The 22,560-nt window shown below is 39.3% G+C and overlaps 2 protein-coding genes across 2 annotated transcripts; one reads left to right on the forward strand and one right to left on the reverse strand.

Moving 5' to 3' along the window:
* Nucleotides 1–592: 592 nt before the first annotated feature.
* Nucleotides 593–19,832, forward strand: LOC107038428 (microtubule-associated protein tau). Its single transcript, XM_029126226.1, has 9 exons — nt 593–685; nt 6,936–8,319; nt 8,708–8,754; nt 9,089–9,257; nt 9,347–9,555; nt 9,829–10,014; nt 10,666–10,707; nt 11,921–12,088; nt 17,054–19,832. Exons 2-9 carry the CDS (start codon nt 7,512–7,514, stop codon nt 17,489–17,491), a joined length of 2,067 nt encoding a protein of 688 aa, XP_028982059.1. The 5' UTR covers nt 593–685; nt 6,936–7,511; the 3' UTR covers nt 17,492–19,832.
* On the reverse strand, nt 18,244–22,426 carry LOC107039156 (cyclin-dependent kinase 2). The gene is made up of 5 exons (XM_015258632.2): nt 21,995–22,426; nt 20,567–20,777; nt 19,863–20,135; nt 19,577–19,780; nt 18,244–18,507 (listed from the first exon to the last, which is right to left on the reverse strand). The coding sequence occupies exons 1-5, from the start codon at nt 22,111–22,113 to the stop codon at nt 18,397–18,399; spliced, it is 918 nt and encodes a 305-aa protein (XP_015114118.1). The 5' UTR covers nt 22,114–22,426; the 3' UTR covers nt 18,244–18,396.
* Nucleotides 22,427–22,560: the final 134 nt, after the last annotated feature.

The raw sequence follows: 22,560 nt of genomic DNA on the forward strand, positions 1-22,560 counted from the left end.
CTGATTGGTCAATGAAGAATTCTACAGAAATTTCATGTAACTTTATCGTTGTTAAAAATGTTTTCATTGTTAAAAGTTTTTTCACTTGAAATTTCAAGTGTAATTTTCTAACAGTGTAATCCTTGATCGATTCACACAATTTTTCATGTCTGAAGTATTTGAAAAATGTCTATCAAACATCTGCAACTCCGACATTATTTTTTGCAGTGGAACATTTCGTTTTGAAATGAAACAGAATAATTTCCCTTATTTATCAAACAACAATTATTGGTTCTGAATATCTTAACGATGAGGGAGGATCGAAAATAATAAAATTACTGTGCGCACACAATGTGGGTTACGAGAGATTTACAAGTACGGTAAACCCAGCTAACACCCTTTGTCTCCATTATCTGTCGCACGTCGCTTGCCACTTGAGTCCGATATCACCTGGCGTCGCCCGGTGGGCTCTCCGCCTAGGTGGCAGTCGTGTAGCGCCTTCCTACCCGCGCAGGAGCGAACACACGTACGCCGTCAGGACGAAAAAGCCTCACGTCAGTCCGAATTCAGTTGAGTTAAGTCCACTGTACTTGGAGCGTGTAGATAAGGGAGCTGTTGCCACCGTGTTGGACTCGGGGGATTTCCAGTGAGTCCGAGGGCCCTCACTCTCGGTTTATTATCGAAAGTAGCCGGGGTCGGGTGGCAGGTAAGCTCGCATGGTATCTTAATTGAAATGGCGAGGGTTGTCCGGGTATTCACGGAGGACAGTGTCTGCATTAGACTTCAATTATTGAGGGAATGAGAATGAAGACGCAATTTGGGAATGGTGTGGGCCGAACGGGAGGGACCAGCGGTCTGTTCGTACATTCCAAGAACAACATTTGTTGTTTATAAATATTGTTTTTTATCCACAATGCACATGAAATAAATTATTACATGAATAAATTAGTTACGATTCCAAACAAACGATTTTTCTGATGGAAAATTAATTGTTTATGAATAGTTTGATTTTCAAAAATTGCCATTTTAACATTATTACATCAATCTACTTCCAATAGTGAACTTTCTAATTTTTTTCAGATTTTTAAAACATTTTCTAACGGTTTAATATAGACCATTAAATTTAGACCTGTAAAGTTTAAATAATAAAATCATTGTAAAATCTACGAAACCTTGGGCTCAAATGAAAATGCAATGTTGTTGAAAAAAAATGGAATTTCATTGAATTTTCAGTCAAATTTCATTTTTTTTCTAACAGTGCAATTATTTTTGTAGTGTAAGGGTCAAATGGGGTCCGAAGGCCGCTTGACCCTCCCGAAATTCGCCCCCCCCCCCGTCAAATCAATTTAACCCACAACCTCTTAAACTTCAAATAGACTCCGTTCCAGAGACTGTCCATCAGCCCTACACATAAAAAAATTGAGTAGAAACAGCATCACAGGTCTGATCACATAAACAAATATTCACTGGCACGCACAGTACCTCCCATGAATATTTAACCCAATCAGCCCAGTGTCCCGAGTTCGGTAACCCCATGATTGCTGGAACCGAATCAATCGTTTCGATCTCATATCCGATTAATAGTGAAAATAGGTTACTATCTGACGCGGCGAGCACTTTTTACTCGTTTATGAATCATAAGGGATGGATTATCGCATCATCAGCGTGTATAATTCACCATGTGCAATGCTGCACGCTTACCCTGAATGCCTCTCTCTGTTGATCGATAGTAACTGACAATCATCCAACATTCTACTACATCGCTGGTTATTTGTCATCATTAGAGATTGGTGGGGGGGGGGGCGGTAGTTTACGACGGGAAGCCGGTCAAATTCATCCGATATTTTCACTCGCTAATTCAATTTGAGTTGCGGTATCGCAAGGTTGGACATTCTGTTGAATAAATTTTTCACGCGAAGTTGAATTCTTTAATTTTTATCATTCATTTTTATTTTTGTTTTAAATCCAAGCAAATTATAAATGTTAATTATCCTAGAATTTCAAATCAATTATTTCCATTTTTACCTTGGAATGGAAGATAAATTTTCAATTTTTTTCTTCCTTCTTTATTTTTATTTTCATGAATTTTTTGATGAATATAGGCTTTAATATGCTCTATTAATTAACACCAATTAAAATTCAATTTTTCATGCAGATTCGAAAAAATTGATATTTTTCCAAAAATCGATTTTTCAACGATCACTCAAAAAATTATCATCAAAATGGAATTACTTATGGCTCAAAAAACTGATAACAATACCCTCTTGACTCTATCACCATATGATGGGGGTCGCACAATTCGTTGTTGAGTTACAGCACATTCTTCATGCGATCGAAAGAGAAAATCGGTGTTTTCATGATTACTGAAAGAATCATCAGTAATAGCAATTAAATCAGGGCTTGAAAAGTATATTTCAATGCCTTTTTAATCAAGTTGAAAAATGGTGAGAACAGCATCATTGCTTATCAAGATATACAATACCGTCATGAGCTTTTTATATAAAAATCTCTATCTCTATTAAACTCAGGTACCAGTCTATTATGTCGAATACTTATTCATATTGATTCATGCTCCCGACTAACTTCTGATAGAACCTGGACTAAACTCTGGCTAAATCCTGAATAAACCCTGATTAAATCCCGGTTATATCCGAGTTTATCCCGGTGATTAAACCTTGATTGAACCTTGATTAAACCCGGACTGAAAACGGATTCGAGTCTTGAGAGGATCTGAATGTAGAATTATTCGACAGAAGAAATAATACGCAAAATTTTGATGACATTTCAATAGATGATAGTGCTATGTCATGAAAAAATAGATGAAGAAAATAGTGAAATAAGAATAAAAAAAGAGAACCCATTCGAAAGCAAATTACTAATTTATTAGCAACAATAGTCACACTCATTTCCAAAAAATGCAATTGTCCCCTTGTTTCATTTGTCCACAAGTCAAAGAAAAATGGTTCTGTAATTTTTCTCAGCAATTTCGTCATGGCTATGCTTTTCACTATTACAAGCTCGCAATTTCCCCATGATTTACCCCTTGCTCCACATAATTTTCCCAGAAATCCACGGACCTTCGGTCGCGTTGAAAATCGGCGGTTATCCCCGTGGGAATTTCGCCATACTCATCCCCACAGACGACCCCAAAAATACCCTGGCATTATTCGAATGTCATTCCAACATTATTCATGATGTGACGTTCCCTGAATATTAAACTACTAGAATTATTTTTCTTTCTCTGGGGAACCTAACGTATATAGCGCCCGAATATGCGTGCCGACGTCGGTACCACGCACGAAATATATCGTCCTGATAAAATACATCTTGATGGGAATGACTTTCACTTTGAGACATGAATTGCGAGGGGTATATTGAACAAAAGCAATATCAAACATCTCCCTATCAATTGAAAAAAATTACAAAACGGTAAAACCATTTGAGTCGATTTCGACTATTGGTCAGTTTTCTACCAATATCTTGGAATCTAAGGCAGATAGCAAAATGTTTATCATAACCTTTTTTGTAGATCGAATTGAGAGCTACAAAAAAGGTTCTCACAAAAATTTCGCTAACTCCCTTAGATTTCCCTGTATTTCCCGAGAACTCAGCGAAAAGCCAAGTCCACTTAAATTTTAATACACAAACGTCTTAAAAAAGCGACGAAAGCGTCTTAATTTCCGCTATTAGTTATTTTTCTAGTGTAGTCAACTGGTCAGGAATAAGTAGTAAACACACGCCCTATCCGTCCCGGATCAAGCCACCATCGCCGGCTGCCGATCACATGCGGCTCCGACACACATGCACAATTCCATAGATATAAAAATCCGTCGAACGTGTTTCGTGTCGTATTCTGGATCAATACCGCCAGTTTCACAGACTAGGCAGACTACCTGAGATATCCTCGCATTCCTCCACACGCCCAGACATCCCCGAAAAACCAAAAAATGGGCGGAGATTTGCCGGGTGACGCGCAGTCATGACCTTCCGCTCGTCAGAGCCCACCTTGTTTACCCCGATTGACCCATTCCGGTCCGCCGTTCCTCATAAACAGAGGGGAATCCCCGGTTTGAGTCGCACAACCCATGAGCCACTTCTGCCTCACTCCGGGATTGGAAATGAATCGGTCCCGTGACCGATCACCATTTAAGGATTCAATCCGGAATGGGGCGGAGTGGATAAATCACGAGAGCGATCCGTAATGTACAACTTTGGGGGATATAAACTGGGGGAAATGAGAGAGAGAGAGGGATTGAGGTTGGGAGCTGACACGCGCGACGATGCATTCACCCCGGAGACTCTTTTGCATAAGTCCTGTATTGGTTGAGAGGACAATGGGATGATGACGAATCATTCCTTCAGTGAATAACTCCATTATTAGGACATTATACCATCAGTCGGCCATTAACTTTTGACTCAATTGCGTCAAATTCTCAAACCTTGACAGTAAATTTACTTGATTTTGGTTATAGTTCAGGTTATGATGAGATTACAGGTTTGCACAGTCGCTATATGTTCCAACAATTTTTGTCATAACTACTGTGCTGATAAGTATGTGTTTTCGTGTTGTGAGACACCCTGTATAGATAGAATTGAATCGTCCTGATGAGAAGATTATGTAACTCTCGAAACGTTGACGTCAAATGCTATGCGTGGATGGTTTTTTTATTTACATCCTCTGCTTGTTGCTTAATTAAATTGCAAATGGTGGCTACATAATGACCTAATGATGGAGTTTTTCAACGAATCATTCTTTCGGTTGGAAAATGGACCACTGATACAGGGAGAGATCAAAGAGTTCCTAAGGGTCACATAAAGGGTTATATGAAGATATTTATCTCAGGATGTTTGGGCCTCTTGACCCCTTCTGACCCTCCACTTCTCTTCGAGATTATCATTTCACTAAAACCTGCAATGGATATCGGCCCCGACTCTCGTGTCGTCACCAATAAACCCAAAAATAATGTATTTCTATATGCAATAATAGTCTAAAACTAATTCAACAAAAATTATTTACATCAATCACGAAAGTTCGGGGAGACTATCATTGCCACAGTGTTTCCATCAAGGCTAATGGGCAAGGAAAACGTAAACGATCTTTTGCACATTGTGCCTCGGGTAACGCGCAGCTATAATCGACGACTTCTAGTACACCAGCCCTTGCATCGCGTGTCTTCATTCGTTTACGTACGTGCTTACTACAGGCCCATCGACTCACACCGAGTCCTGAAAATTCTGCCCCACAATCTCACTACTTCAGGTAGAGAAAAAAAAAGGATCCTTTATTCGACTTTCTTCTTTTACTCCGAGTGATAGCTGGGGTTCTAGTTGTGTGGAGGAGGCCATGAACTAGAACTAGTTGTATCTAGTTGTACCTGTGGAGGAGGCCATGAATGTTCACGAATATATTCCCCGGATTCGTCATCATCATTCGTGACTGTTGATTGTGTATGTGATTCTATTTTTTCCGTTTTATGAACTGCATGAGAAAGAATTACGAGTGTCCAACAAATCGTGCATCACTTGACCCTCACCACAATTCTCCTTCGCGAAATGAAAATAATATTCTCATAATTTTCTTCCGTGTGCACCTGAAACAAAATGAGACTAGGCTCACGAACGCCTCACCTCCCTATAATCGAATTACGAAGTCTTCACAGTGTCACATCGAATCATGCTCACCTCATCCAACCCCAGATGATGGACAATTAAAAACTCCGTCAGAACACCTAGTTAGAAACAACCCTAGTTTACGATTCAGCACAGCAATTTTAATTGGAACAATGTGAAAACCTTCACACTTAGATTGCAATGCATGTTTGAAAAGCCAGCTGGCTTGTACTGTATTAGACAGGAGGGGCCTCTGCGTGCATACTGTGAGTTTGCCCTCGTTGTCGTACAACGTCGTCGTCTAAGCAACCGGCTATTGTTGTAGTTCCATTTCAGATAAAATCCGACTTCAAGTGAATCCAAATAACTTTACAACTGCTTCCTTTTCCAAAAATTGATGTAATGACAAATGAATCTCATGAAAAATTACAGACCTTTTGGTTGTTGATCGCCAAATGATTTCCATAAGTCCTTCATCGCTGATATGATTACTAGATTGAATCAGCACGTAGTTACATTCATAGCTCTTTCTTGATGGATACCATCAGCAACAGCACTAGCTTCGATAATGATTACGTACGTAAAACCACTGCTGATCTAGGTAATTTAGATCGCATATTCAGATACTAAACTAATGATCTGGATTGAAGGACAAACTCCTGAGATATCCGGTAATACTTTCGTTGTTCGTGCGCAACAGGTTAATGGAGGAGACTGGTTCTGCTAGTTGAGATCAAGTGAACGAAGAACCAAAACATTTAACTTTCATTTTGATAGAGAACAATGGATCAGATGCAGCGACCTGCTGATGATTCTGGCGCGGGAAGAGGATCTCCCATGGTAAGGGCATGAACAGGATGAGTCACAATGATTCAGGGTGGAGTAATCCTGTCGGAGGCATAAATAAAAAAAGTTGAACGGACTAGTAGATTTATGTAACAAAGTGCAGATTCCCTGATCGATACCCTAGCGCTGGTGTGGTCCGTGTCAGGTACCGTTGAGACGTTCTTTCGGGACATCACCGTTTTCACATTATCGGTAGATCGATGAGCCAGACGAGTTAGCTTGGTAACTTCCCCTTATTGTCTGCTGAATATAATCGTTATTCACGGAGTTTCAAATATTAGTGTTTGTATTTATCAAAGTAACGTTTTTTACGGTTCAAGCAGGGGTATTAAAATTTCAAAAGACATTGAACACGAATATCTGCTGATTTATGTGATCATTCCGAAGCAGCAGTTTTCGTTTCTCGATTCTTTCTTTGTTGTGACGAAGCATCAATACGTTCCATATCCGCCAATAATCTGGATGAATGTGTTTGTACCCCAGGAATATGAATTTTTCAGCTTGAAAAACAACCCCCGAATTTTCCATCGGGCTTCCAGCCTCGCCCGCAGGGTCCCCCACCCCAGCGATATCCGATAAATAACGGTTCGGCTGGGCCAAGGCTGGGAGGAGGTCAGCCACCACCTAGCTTGCTACGTCTGGACAGTAGATCAACTCTGGGTGCGCCCACCGGCTCTCCCTCTCAGTTCCCCCGACCGCCATTTGGACCACCCCGTCCACCCGGCGCAGCCCCAGGTCAGTTTCCCCGAGGTCCCCCATCTCAAGCCAATCCAGGACAGATCCGCTTTCCTCTGGGATCTCCAGGGGTCCGGGGACCCTTTCCCCCTGGTCAGCGCCCGACCTTTAACAGCAATCAGGTCAGGCCGCAGAGACCGTCACTGGATCCTGGTGGTTCAGGTCAGCACAGGTTCCCTCCACCCGGAGCGGGATTCCCGTTCAACCCTGAGAATCGTTTGCCGACCCCGAGAGTCATCCCGGAGACAGTCGTCACCAATCCTCAAGAGGGCAATCCTGTTCCGACCCCTAGGGAGTCACCTGACACCAAATCACCAGGTCGTCCTCAACCAAAAAGCAGGATGGAGACAAACGGGCCAAATCTGGTGGCGAACCAACAAAACGACAAAGAGAACGTCGACTCGGCGACCCCGAAGAAGAGGCCGACCTCCCAGACGGGACTCACTGATGACGACGATGATGATGACGTGGTGATGGATAACGAGAAGGACAGCAAGTCCCAGAAATCGGCTAGCAACGAGTCCCTCGCAGTCTCGCCGGGGATCAAGAACACCCCGACTCCTGAACTTAGGACTCCTGCCAAGAGTGAAATCAGTGCTACTCCCAGTCCTGCGTCATCGAAAGCACCGACACCAGCTCCCGAGGAGGAGCGATCAAAATCACGACTGAGTGATAACGTTAGGTCACCTAATGACGGCGATAACGAGGAGGTGAGTGAGAAGTCTAGACCCCCAAGCGCATTGTCCTCCAGATCAGGCCTGAAATCTCCGACGAAATCAATCGGAAGGACCCTGGACCTGCCGTCACCTGGAGGGGGCAGGTCTCCGGAGCTAAAGTCCCCGGTCGTTGGTTTTGATAACGGGAGGCCGAGGTCGCTGACTGCGAGGTCACCCTCTCCGGCATCAAGCCCGGGGGCATCGCATTCGCCGAAGACCCCGGGGACTCCTAAATCAGAGAAGAGGACGACGTTTGCGGATGTGAAGGAGGGAAGTAAGACGGAGAGGTCGAGACCGGGAACGCCGGGGGTGAAGAGCAAACCTGGGACACCTGTGAAGAGCAAACCCGGGACACCTGTAAAGAGCCCGACCAGACCGCAGACACCGAAGTCTGGGATGAGGCGGTCAGCCTCCGCACGATCCATCAAATCAGGTTTTTCAATGATTGAGACTGAAATAAATATTATTACACGGTTGCGATAAGTTACATTTCATGGATGGTATTTCGGTCTTGAAATTGTACTTTACGGCCTAGGCCGTAAATTTGTTTTTCAGGATGGGAGAGAAGGCCTCCAGGCCTTCAGATTGTGAAGTCCAAAAGGAGTCCAGTAAAATGAAACTTTACCGCCTAAGCCATAAAATACGAGATTAGGGCTCCTATAAGTTCCATGAAATGCTACTTTTTGCTATGGAGTGCAAAAAATATATGCTATCGTATTTCGGACTTCTGCTTACAACTATTTCCATTCAAATGGTCGTCCGATATTTCTGTATTGGATATCTCATTTCCATTTTTGTAATTAATTTTCTAATAATTACAGATGGAGGAAGCGATAGTGGGGCAAACCAGATGACGCAAAATGGCTCTGTAAGTTCTGACGGAAAAACTCGGATTACGATTTCATGATTGCGATCAGAGTTATAGATTAGATATGATTATAAGACTTGAATGCTCATAAAAGCGAATGGACGGTATAAAAACGTCATTCTTTCAAAGACGAATGGTTGTACAAGAAAACATCAGAGAATATTTTCCATCGAAAATTTTCAGATCCGCAAACAAGTTGTCTGACGTTTTCTTCTAAATCCGCTCCTTCTTCCGATATATCGGAATTCAGCAATGGATAGAAAAATAGACTTGTTACGCTTTTAAAATTCGCGAGATAAAAATTGGCTCATTCATATGTATGAATTATTCATAGCCAACGACAAATGGTGTATCAGTATCTCCCACCAAGAAGTTGCCAATAAAATCAAAGGAAGGAGAGAAGCCAAAAACCGCAGGCTCACCAATAAAATCACCCAGCAAATCCGTTAAATCTCTGCCAAGAACGCCGGAAGCTGGTCCCCCCTCCACCGCTGACAAAAAGAGTAAATAAATTCCATAATTCCCAATAGACTTCCCCCAAAAATTGTAAAACAAATAACGTAATGTCATTGAACTGCACTTTGTGCTGCAGAAGTACCCATGAACAAAGTTCAAGTTGGCGCAGCGCCATCGCCGAATTTGAAGACCATTCGCTCCAAGATTGGGTCGTTGGACAATGCGAGCTACAAGCCTGGTGGTGGCAAAGTGAAGATTGAGAATAGGAAATTGGATTTCAGCAAGGCGCAGCCGAAGATTGCAGCGAAGAATGACAAGTACATGCCGAGTGGTGGTGACAAAAAGGTAGGCATTCAAAAGAGCTGTTGAAAATGTTGTCAATATCTCCAAAAGGAATAGGTTTCGGAAACAATATAAAGACCCACTTTTTGTAGAGAATTTCATGGGCTACAAACAAGGTCTTATGAGATTTTGGTCTAAACCCATTAGTTTTTGATAGATTTACAAAATGAGAATTGCGCTATTTTTGGAATGCTGCAGTTCGTTGGTTACTTTCCATGAATTACCTTTGATTTTACGATTTTTTTATTGACATCGATGTTTGCATATTCTCTGTAGATACAACAAGTGAAACTTCAGTGGAATGCGAAACCCAAGGTCGGCTCCCTGGACAACGCAACGTACAGGCCAGGCGGTGGTGATAAAAAAATCGAAACAGTGAAGCTCGATTTTAAAGACAAGGCAAAACCCAAAGTTGGGTCTAAGGATAATGCTAAGCACGTGCCAGGTGGTGGTACAATCAAGGTATGAAGGCAGTTATTGCACCTGCGAGTGCAGAACACATTGACAGTTTCTCAAAAATTTAATAGATTTGGAGTTTTATCGATAACTTAACGATTGCCTCACAATTTGCGGATATTTTCAGCATGACGATATTTTTATGGATGATATTTTCGACTTCCTAGTGCGTTATACTCATCATGAAACCGGCACACTGACAAATTTACCGAAACATTTATTGTCGGAAATTTCTTATACTGGCTCTTAGATATAGTAGACATTCCGTAGATTTTTTTTACTGTTCCATATTTGGTTGTGAATGCATATGAAAAAGTTTTATGCGTTTATGTCGAGATCTCAATTCCCCTAGTTAGTTTTATTAAGAACTTGATTACCGCAACAACCGAACCTTATATTCCCAAAATTTGACATGTTCTCTGTGAGTGGAACCTTGCATGAGGAATGCTGTTTCGCCCAGTGTTGAATCGAATCAAAAACCGAATAAACCGAGAGCAAAACTTCACGTGAGAAACTTCTGATGGACGAACTGAAAAAAAACCGACGATTTCTCAACAGAAACGACAATAAACACCGATCTTAACGAGCACAAAACCACCAATTACACAAGCATGAAAATTCAATAACAATATCATAATTATCATTTCCGGTGTTCAGACATCACCGATCAATAAGTCACCACCGGAGTCGCAGAGTGAAGTAAGTACACGTCCATGACTCGTTTTCTACCACTAGTTCCACGGAAAAGAAAGAACCCTGAAAAATTCTGCGACCGGCAGAATCCACTTCTTTCTTTTCCGTCCGAATAAATTGCGAATTCTATCACTTTGGCTTCAATTTCACGTATTAGTAAGTATGATAATGAGTAAAAGCTTCAAAACTATCGCATGACAGCTGGTTTTTCGTGACCTTTTTGAGTGCCTGGGCTTGATAGTTCTTACTATTAATTAAAATTTTCCTCATTTCCACTTTCATTTAAAATAAACTCTGAAACCACTCTCGACATGCGATTGAAATACTCTCGTTGCACACTCTACTCTCTGATTTTCAACTATTTCACTTCTAAATTTAAATTCTTGAGTGCGAAATTGTCACCAGGGGGCGGCGGAAGGGTTGAATGGGAGAGACGTGGGGCAATGAGGGTCAAATGGGAGAGGCAATCGGAGTGATCATGAGGGTCATACGATGGTGATCGTATGCATCAAAAAGTTTTGAGGGTCAAAAGGAAAAGAAGCGAAGTGATTACAAAAGTGAAAAGGTCTCAAGACTTTCATTTGACCTTCATGATCTCTCTTCTTGTCTCTCCCTGTTGACCCTTATGAGTCATGTGACCCTTATAATCTCAAAAATGGCTCCCTATCTTCGCTCTATCATCTCTCATCTGATCATACTCCAAAAAATCCTGGTCCTAAATCCTACTCGGGAGAGGAAGGGGGGTGATGAGGGCCAAACAGGAGAGTCTGGGGGGATAATAAGGGTCAATCGGAAGGGACCGTGGATTAATTAGGGTCAAACGGGAGAGACGGTCGGGAGATCCGACTCGGGAGAGACAGGAGGTAATGAGGGTCAAAGGGAAGAGATGGGGGGATAATGAGAGCCAAACGGGAGAGACAGGGGAATAAAGAGGGTCAAATGGGAGAGACGGTCAAAGTGATAATAAAGGTCAAAAAATCTTAAGGGTCAAAAGGAAGAGAAGCGAAGTAATTACAAGAGTAAAAAGGTCTGAAGACTCTCGTTTGACAATTGCTCTCCCTCTTCGCTCCATCCTCTCCCATCTGATCATCCGCCAAAAAATTCTACTCCACCGCCCCCGGAAACAATCTCCGGTCATCACAACAAAACAACAAAACAGTCCAAGAAGACTATAATCACCTCGTCCAAACCAGTCTGTAATTCCCAAATGTCACGATAGATTGAGACCCAGAAAATCGACATCAAGGCGGAGAGCAAGATTGGATCCCTGGACAACGTCAAACACAGACCCGGTGGTGGTGACAAGAAGATCTTCAATGATCGTGACTATCTCCGGCAGACTAGCTCGAATTCTAATGTCGAAAGTGCCAACGGCAGCGGTGCCCAGGTACGAATGAAGGCCTGAGTTCCCATGATTATCATCAATCAATCCATCAAAAGTACAAGAGAATTGTCGCCTCCGATAAATGCTCAACATTCACTATTATTTATTATCGCTCATTTGCTCTTCTGAGTTTTTCTCTTCCAAGCAAAATCTAGGTTACAATTATTTTGATCGCATATTTATTCTAATTGGCACGCTGATTACACTTTAACATCTGTCACCTGTCATCTCTGATGCTGTTCACGCTGCTACTAATTTTTCCGCAATTTATTTAACGCAATTTCAACCTGACGAACGATAAATCCATGTGACGATTTTTAGGAAATGAAAGGGAAAATGGTTCCTTCGATGATATTTGCAGAACAATGTCTTTATCATGTTCAAGTATTCCCGGACTATGAAAATTTCTAACAATATCTTGAAAAATTAAGGCTATTTCAGTATGGCATTAACAAAACATACCGATTGAATTCTACTTTCATTCACTGTCATTTATCTCGAGAACGAGTCATTCTAGAAGAAATGTCTAATGGCATTGTTTGATGAAGAACTAATTTCGGGTGCATGTGGGAAGTGTTTTTTTGACGAGGTGTGTGACTGGAAATAATTAATTACGAGTTGACGAAAAATCACGTTTATTGGTGGATCCAAGCCACTTGTTCGATGATAGTTACATTAGATTTCAATTGATGTTACACACAAAAAAACCTAAGCGTAAATTACGCTCAAACAAACCGTCTTTTACATTTCACTAAGTGCATTTCACGCTTAAGAAATGATGAATAACGATCCTAATAAAACGTATTTTACGATTGAGTTATGCGTAATTTACCAAAAAACGCATTTTACACGTAAAATAACTTTTTTTTTTTTCGTCGTTATATACGAACCAATGAACGTAAAATACGGAAAACAATTATCGTAATTTACGAATGCGAAACCGTAAATTACGTTTATGTAATTACGTAAACCGTAAATTACGTTTACGAATAATAAATCATGATTACATGTTTTTGTAATAGTAATTTATGCCCCAACTTCAAGCGTAAAATACGCTTCTTAAACGTCATTTACCTTTAGGTTTTTCTGTGTGTAATTAGTTAAATTTCTCAAAACACTATGGATTAAATGGCTTGATGATATACTGATTAGTCACTTGACAACTCTCGCTGATAATTGTCTTTAAAATTGAGGAGTTGATCTATTTTCACATAATGCTGCAATTTAATACACATACGATCATCTCGATCCCTAAATTTCTCCTACTTTCGGGGGCTTTGCGATCCTGAGCGCTTACCCGAAGGCTCCCGATGGCGCCCGAAGATTGTCGACTGGACCGACCGTTTGACTGATAGATACATAGCTGCATTTGAAACAAACATTTCAGTAGAGCAGGAAATTTCACACAAAAAATATTGTACCGTAGGAATTGAAGGTGTAGTGGGAAAATTCAGTTCGCTAACAAATGCGATTTCATAAACTAATCACACTGTATCTGAAAGTCGTTAGAAATATGTACAAAAGTAAAGATAGAAGTGATCCAGTATGTCATGATCTTTGGATTCGCAAAACAACCGCATTCCGTAAACGGAGTAAATCAGAGATATACGTGTGACACGATGAGTGCGAGTGGGACGGCGCGAGGGGTTTCGTGCTCCTGTCAATCATCTTCTCTCGGTCACGATGGTCAGTGCGTGTGTGTATGAGTGTATATGTAGGGAGCCGCTACAGTACGGCATTTTCTCCTAAAATTACTCATTCTCGAGACAATTTGACAGAAGAAAAAATTTTTATTTTGTCACAGAGCCCAGTACCGTCCAACTCATTCACCGACGGAAAGAATGGCCTGCCAACATCGGACGAGAATCTCAACCAGGAAAGCTAAATCCTCCCCCTCCACCCGCTTTCAAGTGCCCGCTTTTTGAGCAAAAATAATTGCGTTTTACATGAAATAATTTGATTAATAAAGGAAAAATGATAAGTACGATGAAGCCAGAGGGACGCCTCGACTATGACAAGAGGTTCACAAATTAATAATGATCCTGCCAGGCGGATCATAATCACCACCATTGCCATCACGTCATCGCACTAACGCATTTTAGGCAATTTTATTTCCTTGGAGTTTAATCAATCACTAGAGGACCTTTCGATCCTGGTGGGAGACAAATGTTACAATGAAGTGTATTGTGATAAACTACCCAAACATATAATCATAGAGAGAATAATAACTTGGAAATTTCATCAGCGAATACGTAAGACATGTGCAGTAGAGGATTTTTTAAATATTTTCACTCTAACCAATTTGCGTTATTCGATGTACATAGAGATATCTATACTGATGAATGATTACTGTTCTTTTTGAGGGGTGTGTGAGTCTTCAGAGGGCATGATCACTCCTCAATTTTAAGCATATTTACGTAGATTTGGACATTTTCAATCATCAAATTTTTTAATTTAATTTCACGGAGAAAATTTGAAATAGACATTTCCCAACATTTTGAATGATTTCATGACTTCAAATTTGGTTTGAAATTCGTGGGATATCGATTTTGAGGAGTGATTTGCCTTCTTCGATTCGATTGACACTCATTCCATTGATATTTCAGAGAGAAATACAGAGTACTCGTATTATTGTAGTTTGTGTAGATATTGTGCGTTGAGAATTATCAAAAGAGGAATGTTAATCAACTAGAGGAGCTGCTCACACTCGAACAAGTGAGACCATGATTAAAAATGTAATTGATTACACCGGATTAGTGCATGGTGGGGCGAAATGGACCTGATGAAGGTGCGAGTAATAAGGCTTGTGAGAGTCATGAGGGTCAAATGAAGGGCAGTAGAGTCATGAGAACCGAATAAGGGTCAATCATGAGGGGTTCCACCCACGATCGAGTGAATTTCAATTAATCACATTGATTTCAAGTGATTCAACTCCTCAATTTCGAGAATATTCAAGTAGATTTGGACATTTTCAATCATCAAATTTTTCAATTTAACTTCGCGGAGAAAATTTGAAATAGACGACTTTTCCCAACATTTTGAATGATTTCGTGACTTCAAATTTGATTTGAAATTCGTGGGATATCGATTTTGAGGAGTGACTTGCCCTCTTCGATTCGATTGACACTCATTCCATTGATTTTTCAGAGAGAAATACAGAGTACTCGTATTATTATAGTTTGTGTAGATATTGTGTGTTGAGAATTATCGAAAGAGGAATGTTAATCAACTAGAGGAGCTGCTCACACTCGAACAAGTGAGACCATGACTGAAATTGTAATTAATTACATCGGATTAGTGGATGGTGGGGCGAAATGGACCTGATGAAGGGCATTAGAGTCGTGAGAACCGATCAACTGATTCAACTGTGAAATGGCCCCTCTATTGAGTAATGAAAGGGTATCACAATTTTTATCTGTCTGTCTTCACGAACTAGTTGAAGAATAACATTAATTTCCAGTGGCCCACATGTACACACATTCTCCCTAGATGTTAAAATTTTAATTATTAAAATCCACAAACATACACATTTTATCGCTTGATGGGTTTCGATTACGATTGAGAATAATCAAACACGTCATAACATGCGTTTATTAAAGACTAATAATATTTAATGATAGAGATATCACGACTGTGTCTACACGAGTTTATCGTATTCATTAAACGTAATAAATAAATAATATTGGAGAGTAATTATACGTAATAGAGCTGTAACACGAAACAACAGAATAATGACAAGTGTAATTGCCATCAACATGTATTCTGTCGTTGAACAACATTAATTAGGGATTAATTAATTACAATAATATTTTTGTTTCTAAATTTAATATCTGCACTTATTATTCATGCACCCTGTGATTATTATTGTCTTTGGAATTTTTCTCCGCAGAATTTTAATTATTTTTTAGGGTAGAGTTTTGTAGATGATTACAGTCAGAGTAACCAGGATATTGTGCACAGCGTTTCTTCACCTTCACGTTGAATTACAAGCCGATTTTTTGCTATTGAGCATGTTTGAGTGGAAGAGTGACTTTGGGAAATTGATTTTCAGGCAGGAATATGTGTTTTTGGGGTTTTTTCGTAAAATGAATCAAGAATTTCATGTGTTTTTGTTTTGATTTTAGGTTTCAATGAGGAATTTGGGGAAGAGTAATGCAAAACTTCACCATTTATTGTTCCCAATTTGATTGTTTATTTCATGAAGTTTTGGGCGAAAGAGTCAAAATTGAGATTCAAAATCTCATTGAATGAATGAGATATTTTTTAATTATTCTTCCCAGATTCCTCATGAAACCATATCTGTAGCGCTGAATTACAATTTTTTTAAATATCAGTAGAAGTCGTAAAACGATTTAAGTCGACTTAGTTCCAAGCTGAGTTTTTGAGGAATATCTCCGAATCTAAGGGAGATAGCGAAATTTTCGTAATGACCTTTTTCGTACCTCTCAATTCGCTCTACAAAAACGGTAATTACAAAAATTCTGCTATCTGCCTTAGATTTCGAGATATTCATTGAAAACTGAGCAATAGTCAAAATTGACTTGAACGGTTTTTACATTTTCAAATTTGAACGATCAATTTTTTCCATAAAAACCCTGATGAGTAATGATTACTATTCGGGTGAAAGTTCTGTTTTTCAGTTCAATTTATTCAACCGTTTATAATTCTTCATTAGAAACGATTTTACTAGTTACTTAAATTAATAAAGTAACAGAAGATGATTTTCTTTCATGTCATGTAGTCACGTTCTGTATTCTCAAAAAATCCCCAAGACATTATTTTCTGTAAATCAATTTTAAACCAAGAAATCCCCCACCCGAACATCTTCAAATCACCACCAGCATCACAATAGTAACGAGATTTTGAATTACAAAGGTCAGTCCGCACAGTAATTACTCTCAACCCAAAACGTCCGCAAAAAATTGAAAAAAATCTTCAGATTCACGTGAATTTTCCTAAAAATTGCAGTCAGAGAACGGATCAGAAGACTCGAAGAGGCCAGAACCGAACCCCCCACCTTCGACCCCAACGAGAAGTCGTCCATCCTCAGTGACATCACCAGTGACACCACGAGCTCTGATCTCCAGCCTTCAAGCCAGGTCCCCAGACCTGCCGAATCCGAAGAGAACTCCCACCCCAGCACCGGAAATCACCGAGAAACAAGAGTCATCCACCCCAAGGGCTAGAACCCCTCGGGAGTCTCCAGTCTCTTCAAGACCCCCGAGCAACCTAGACTCCAAGTCGTCAGACAGCTCCAGGAGATCTTCTTCGGGACTTCACCTCCCGAAATTACCGAATCTGTTAGCTCCGAACGTATCTCCCCCTCAGAATTCAGATCCTTCAGAAATCAAACTTCCGAAACTGGTCGAGAGTTCAAGTTTATTTAATCGCACGAATTTAACATAGCGACACTAATTACGAGACATTTTAGAATATATGGAGAAGGAGAATGATTCAAAGTTGTCCCTGAGCTTTAGCAACTGGGAAATGGGAAAATTTAAACGAATTTTTATCGGAAATCTAATAGAAAATGCAATAATTCTAGCTGAGGTGGATGTCCCAGTATCAGACTTTGTTCGAGTGGTAGTAGGACAGTTCATCCCCGAATTTTCTCGTTCTAGGCCATTTCATCCCTTGTCCTTTACATTTTAGGACATTTCATCCTAGGGTTATTTCATCCTTATTTTGGAACGAGAAATCTTGTGATGAAATTTGATATTCTATTTGATTAGTTTACTCGCATTCTATTCTATTATGACACAATTAAGATGAAAATTACCAAAAATTTGAGGAAAATTGAAGAAAATAAATGCATGTTTAATATTTTCTAATGAACAAATTAACATTGGAATTTTTTGTGTATTGAGCGATGGAGATAATCCGTTTGTTGTCCTTTATTTTCATTCTGCCGTATTTGATTCTGGTAGCTCTGTCGTCTGTACATGTGTGGGATGAAATGTCCTAGGAGGAAAGGTCGATGTTGAACAACAACTAGACTTGTTGCATTTTGCTATAGAATTTTAATAAAAATTCATTCAACTTCAACTAGTCACATGAGCATTAAAATTCGAGAGTAACTTATCACCGATTTTTCTCTTTACATAAATATAGCTGGGATAGATTCAAGGAGAAAATTCATAGGAATAATCACGTGAATGTCGAGGATTGGTTCACAGATATAATTTCACTATTTCGCATTCCTAACTTTTGGTATAAAAATAATCTTAACATTGGTAATCGTAACTGATAGAGAAGGTAAATGGTTCTGATGTGGAACTGAATACTTAACGAACTGGTGAATCGAAGGGGTTTCAGTCTTTCTTTGGCAGTATGGGGGGCACTAGCTTGACATTATTGAAGTAGGGATGGCTGAGGGCTTTCATCGCTGATATTCGCTCACTCGGGTCGTATGTCAAAAGTTTCTGAAACATGCAGATGGTGTTGATCTCCTGAGAATCTCTTCAATCATTAAATTTGAAAGAATTGAAAGTCTATAAACATTCTTGGATAATCCCAATTTTTAGAATCATGATTTGAAAAAATACTTTCTTAATTCAATCTATATTACCCTCTTATAAATATAAATAATCAATAAAATTTTGTGGATCTTTGAAAATTTTCGTTGTGAAAAAGCTCAAATATAAAAAAATATTTTTTCGTGGAAATAAATTGTTCAACTAAAAAATTGATTTTCCATGAATTATTTATGCTTCGTAGTTATTGGCCTCTGCGGTCAAAGCTGGCCTCCCTCTTGATTTTTATCTAGAAATTATTTCAATTCAATATTCATGTGGTTTTTTAGGTTAAATTTGCCATGTGTACTGAGTTAATGTCGGTGGTAAGGAGCAATATGTGGGCACTTGCCTTTTAGGTAATAGGCTTTTCAACTTTTTATTGTTTAGTTTGATTTGGTTTGTTTGTAGAGATATTCGGTCTAGTCCAAATGACTGAATCAATTTTTATCATTTGGACATAATAAATTTCATCACCTTCAAATCAGCAAGTGACGCAGAGGCAAATAACTAGGAAACAATAAATTATTTATAAAAAAGATTGTAATCTCTAGAAATTGCAATTTTTCAAGTCTTTTTCAACAGCTGAAAATGGAGAATGGAGTGGAGGATCAGGTGGAAATTCAGGTGTTGAATTAGGAATTTCAACAAAGATTTCAGTTAAAAAAGAAACCAAAGTACTTAGAAATTCTCAAGTATTTTCAGGCATTAAATGTGAAACCTTGTCATAAATAAATAGTACAGATCACTAAAACTTCACTTAAAAGAACTTAGAATTTTGAAAATAGAGAAATCTGTTACCTTTTACAAAAACCAATTCAACTTAAAAAATTGATTTTAGATAAATTATGCAGGAAAAAGATTATGATCTCCTAAAATTGCAATTCTTTAAATCTTTTTCAACAGCTCAAAATGGTGAATGAAGTTTGACAAAGAATAGAATATTTGTACATCCAAAAATAAAGAAATGAAAACAAACCGAGAAAAGGTCTTTGGCATCATTATCAAAATTCGGGACAACTTCGTCAAGATTCCTGGGGTCCCACTGTGGGAACATTGATTTGTAGTCAGGAAGTTGAGAGACACCTGGCCATATCTCCTCGTCTGGAGTGCCAAGTGTCCTAAAGATCCTGAAGAGCTGATCGATCTCAGAGTCTCCAGGGAATAATGCTCTCTTGGTGGCCTTGATGGAAGAAATAAATAAATTATTCACAAATAAAGTGTTTGAAAAATTTCTCGAGTTTTAATTGCCAATTGATTGTCACCATCTCCGCGAAGATGCACCCAAGACTCCAGATGTCAACAGCATAAGAATACAGTTTAGTCCCGAGGAGGATCTCAGGTGCTCTGTACCAGAGAGTCACGACCTCGTGTGTGTACATTCTCATGGGCACCCCAAATGCCCTGGCAAGTCCAAAATCAGCGAGTTTTATGTGTCCCTCAGAGTCAATGAGCAAATTCTGGGGTTTCAGGTCTCTGTGGAGAATTAAATGGAGATGGCAGAAGGATATTGCGTCCAGCAGCTGATGGAGATAACTCTGGAGAAGAAAAATCACTAAATTTTTCAAGGGAATCAACAGCAACCGCACTCAATTGGCGAATGCTCGGAAATGGTAGAGTGATATTCCACGATTTCTCTTTCATTTTCAAGGGATTCTTTCAGGCTATAAAATGAGCACTGACTCGTCCAAATCGGATCGTTTGGTCGGGAGATATTGGGGATTGAAGACGGCTTGTTTTACTTCAGTCTCGTCTAGAGGTTTTTATGAAAAAACCGATAGGATTTAATTAATAAAGAATTAATTTCATACTGAGAATAATTTTTGGTGAACGTTTCTGAATTCTGAACGAGATGATGAATTTATCTATGAAGGGGTGGGGAAAATAACAGCTGGGGAAACTCTTGGGATTTAAAAAAATTCATCGAGATCTATTTTTTGCTTGAATTTTGGTTTTGAGGCTTCAGTACCTTGACAAGAGAATTCCAGTGCTCTTGATTGACAGTACAGGTTTTAGCACAGTCCAGGAACTTCTTAAGATCCTGCTGTAGGTACTCGAAGACAAGGTAGAGGTCCTTCTCTCCGTTGACAACGTCAAAGAGCTGTACGATGTTGGGATGTGTCAATTGTTTCAAGAGTGATATCTCTCGTATTGCTGTGGATGGAACTCCTTCAGCCTCTCTGATACCAAATCCATGAGATAAATCACGTGAAACCCCTCACATTCGAGAATATTTTGTTATATTTTAGGTCAACAAACCCTTTGGTTCCAACAGAAGCAGCAGTGGTTGAAGAATTGAATGAATAGAGAATTTAGTTTAATGGCAATTTTTTGAGTGATTATTGAAAAATCGATTTTTGGAAAAATATAAATTTTTTCGAATCTGTATGGCAATTCGAATTTTAATTGCTGGGAATAAATAGAGTTTATTAAACTCTATATTCATGAAAAAATTCATAATATTCAATTGATCTCTTACACTGTTAGAAATTTTTTGAAAATTAAGCAATAGTTGCACTTGAATTCTGAACGTTGTGAATTTGAATTTAATTTAAGATCAAATTGTTCAATGTCTCATTAAGGCTGAAAATGCAGGATAATTGGTTTTTCCATATTAAATTATTCCTGATATTTCAATGACATTAAGAATTTTAAAATTCATTCCGGAAATTAAACATCACATCCAACTGAATTTTCAGTGGATTGAAAATTCAGGAAAATGGTTGCTTGAATTTTTAAATTATTTAATAATTTTCATGATCATGTGGACCTGAAAATTGCAATTCCATTGAATACTCCAGAATGCAACTGATTTTTCAATAACAAAATACATGAAAATTTCGTGTGAATGAGTAATTGTTAAAAATTTCAAGATTTTTTACTTGAAATTTCGGGAAAAGGAGAAAAAATAGCACACACCTACATCCATAGGGGAGATTGGGGTAAAACGGACACTTTTGACTTTTTTTAAAATGTTAATGAGGGGTTGAAATGTTGATAAAATTCAATTTTTTTTCAATACTGAGAACAATTGTTTCCCTTTGTGACGAGCCTAAATTGAGCTCAATTGATCAATTTGTTTCTGAGTTATGAATAATTTAAAAAAAAGTCTAAAGTGTCCGTTTTACCCTACCCACCCCTACATACATGCATACCGACACCATCTAAAAATCGAATATTCCGATTTGTTAGACCCCATTTATTGACCCTACCACGAAAAATTAGAAACGTAAATTTGAGCGATTGCAAAGTTTCCACTCGTAAGAAAAAACCACAACCTTTCGAACAAATCGTCACAATTATCCCCTAGTCTATTCATAAAAATTAAATACCCTAAAACCGCACACATCACCACAATAACAACAAAATAATAACAAAAACCAATGAATGAACTCACGTCTCCAGTCGAATCCTCTTCAACGCCACGAGTTTGCCCGTGACTTTGTCCCTGGCTTTGTAAACAACTCCATAAGTCCCCTCCCCAATCTTCTCTATTTTGAAGAAATTCTCCATCATAATTATCCCAAGCCACTCGAATAAACCCCAAACCCAGAAATAAATATTCTCCACGTGCTTGTCAACCCAACTCCCATGCAATTTCAACCGAGTCAGCGGCCATTGAACCTCGAATCAAGGTTAATAACGCATTCTCGCGCGTCAACTACTCCACCGTCTGACTCACAGTTCCCTTCATGACCCATAGAGTCAGAATGGCGCTCGCGCCTCTCGCCCCTCCGCGCAACTACTCAGAAGATTTGGGGTGGTGGAGGGGCCGTTCGTACTTCCCTCCTTCCACAACTGTACACATCCACGGCCATATTTATCTTGTCTGACACCTCTGCTACAAACTCTCGGTCTACACTCGGGTTTTCAATTGAAGGCCCGAGTTGTAGACCCGAGTTTGTAGCAGCGATGTCAGACAAGATATAAATGTTTTTTTGGGCTCAAATGAAAGAGCGGGTC

Source organism: Diachasma alloeum, unplaced genomic scaffold, assembly GCF_001412515.2.
Source record: "Diachasma alloeum isolate Michigan unplaced genomic scaffold, Dall2.0 Dall_scaffold_00178, whole genome shotgun sequence".
Classification (NCBI taxonomy): Eukaryota; Metazoa; Arthropoda; class Insecta; order Hymenoptera; family Braconidae; genus Diachasma; species Diachasma alloeum.

Coding starts and splice junctions, on each gene's coding strand:
- LOC107038428 (XM_029126226.1), top strand. CDS start 7,512: ATGGAGACAAACGGGCCAAATCTGGTGGCGAACCAACAAAACGACAAA. Junction 8,320..8,707: donor CGCACGATCCATCAAATCAG/GTTTTTCAATGA, acceptor TAATAATTACAG/ATGGAGGAAGCGATAGTGGG. Junction 10,708..11,920: donor CACCGGAGTCGCAGAGTGAA/GTAAGTACACGT, acceptor ATGTCACGATAG/ATTGAGACCCAGAAAATCGA.
- LOC107039156 (XM_015258632.2), bottom strand. CDS start 22,113: ATGATGGAGAATTTCTTCAAAATAGAGAAGATTGGGGAGGGGACTTAT. Junction 20,778..21,994: donor AAGAGGATTCGACTGGAGAC/GTGAGTTCATTC, acceptor ATTTGGTATCAG/AGAGGCTGAAGGAGTTCCAT. Junction 18,508..19,576: donor ATGCCAAAGACCTTTTCTCG/GTTTGTTTTCAT, acceptor TGCATGTTTCAG/AAACTTTTGACATACGACCC.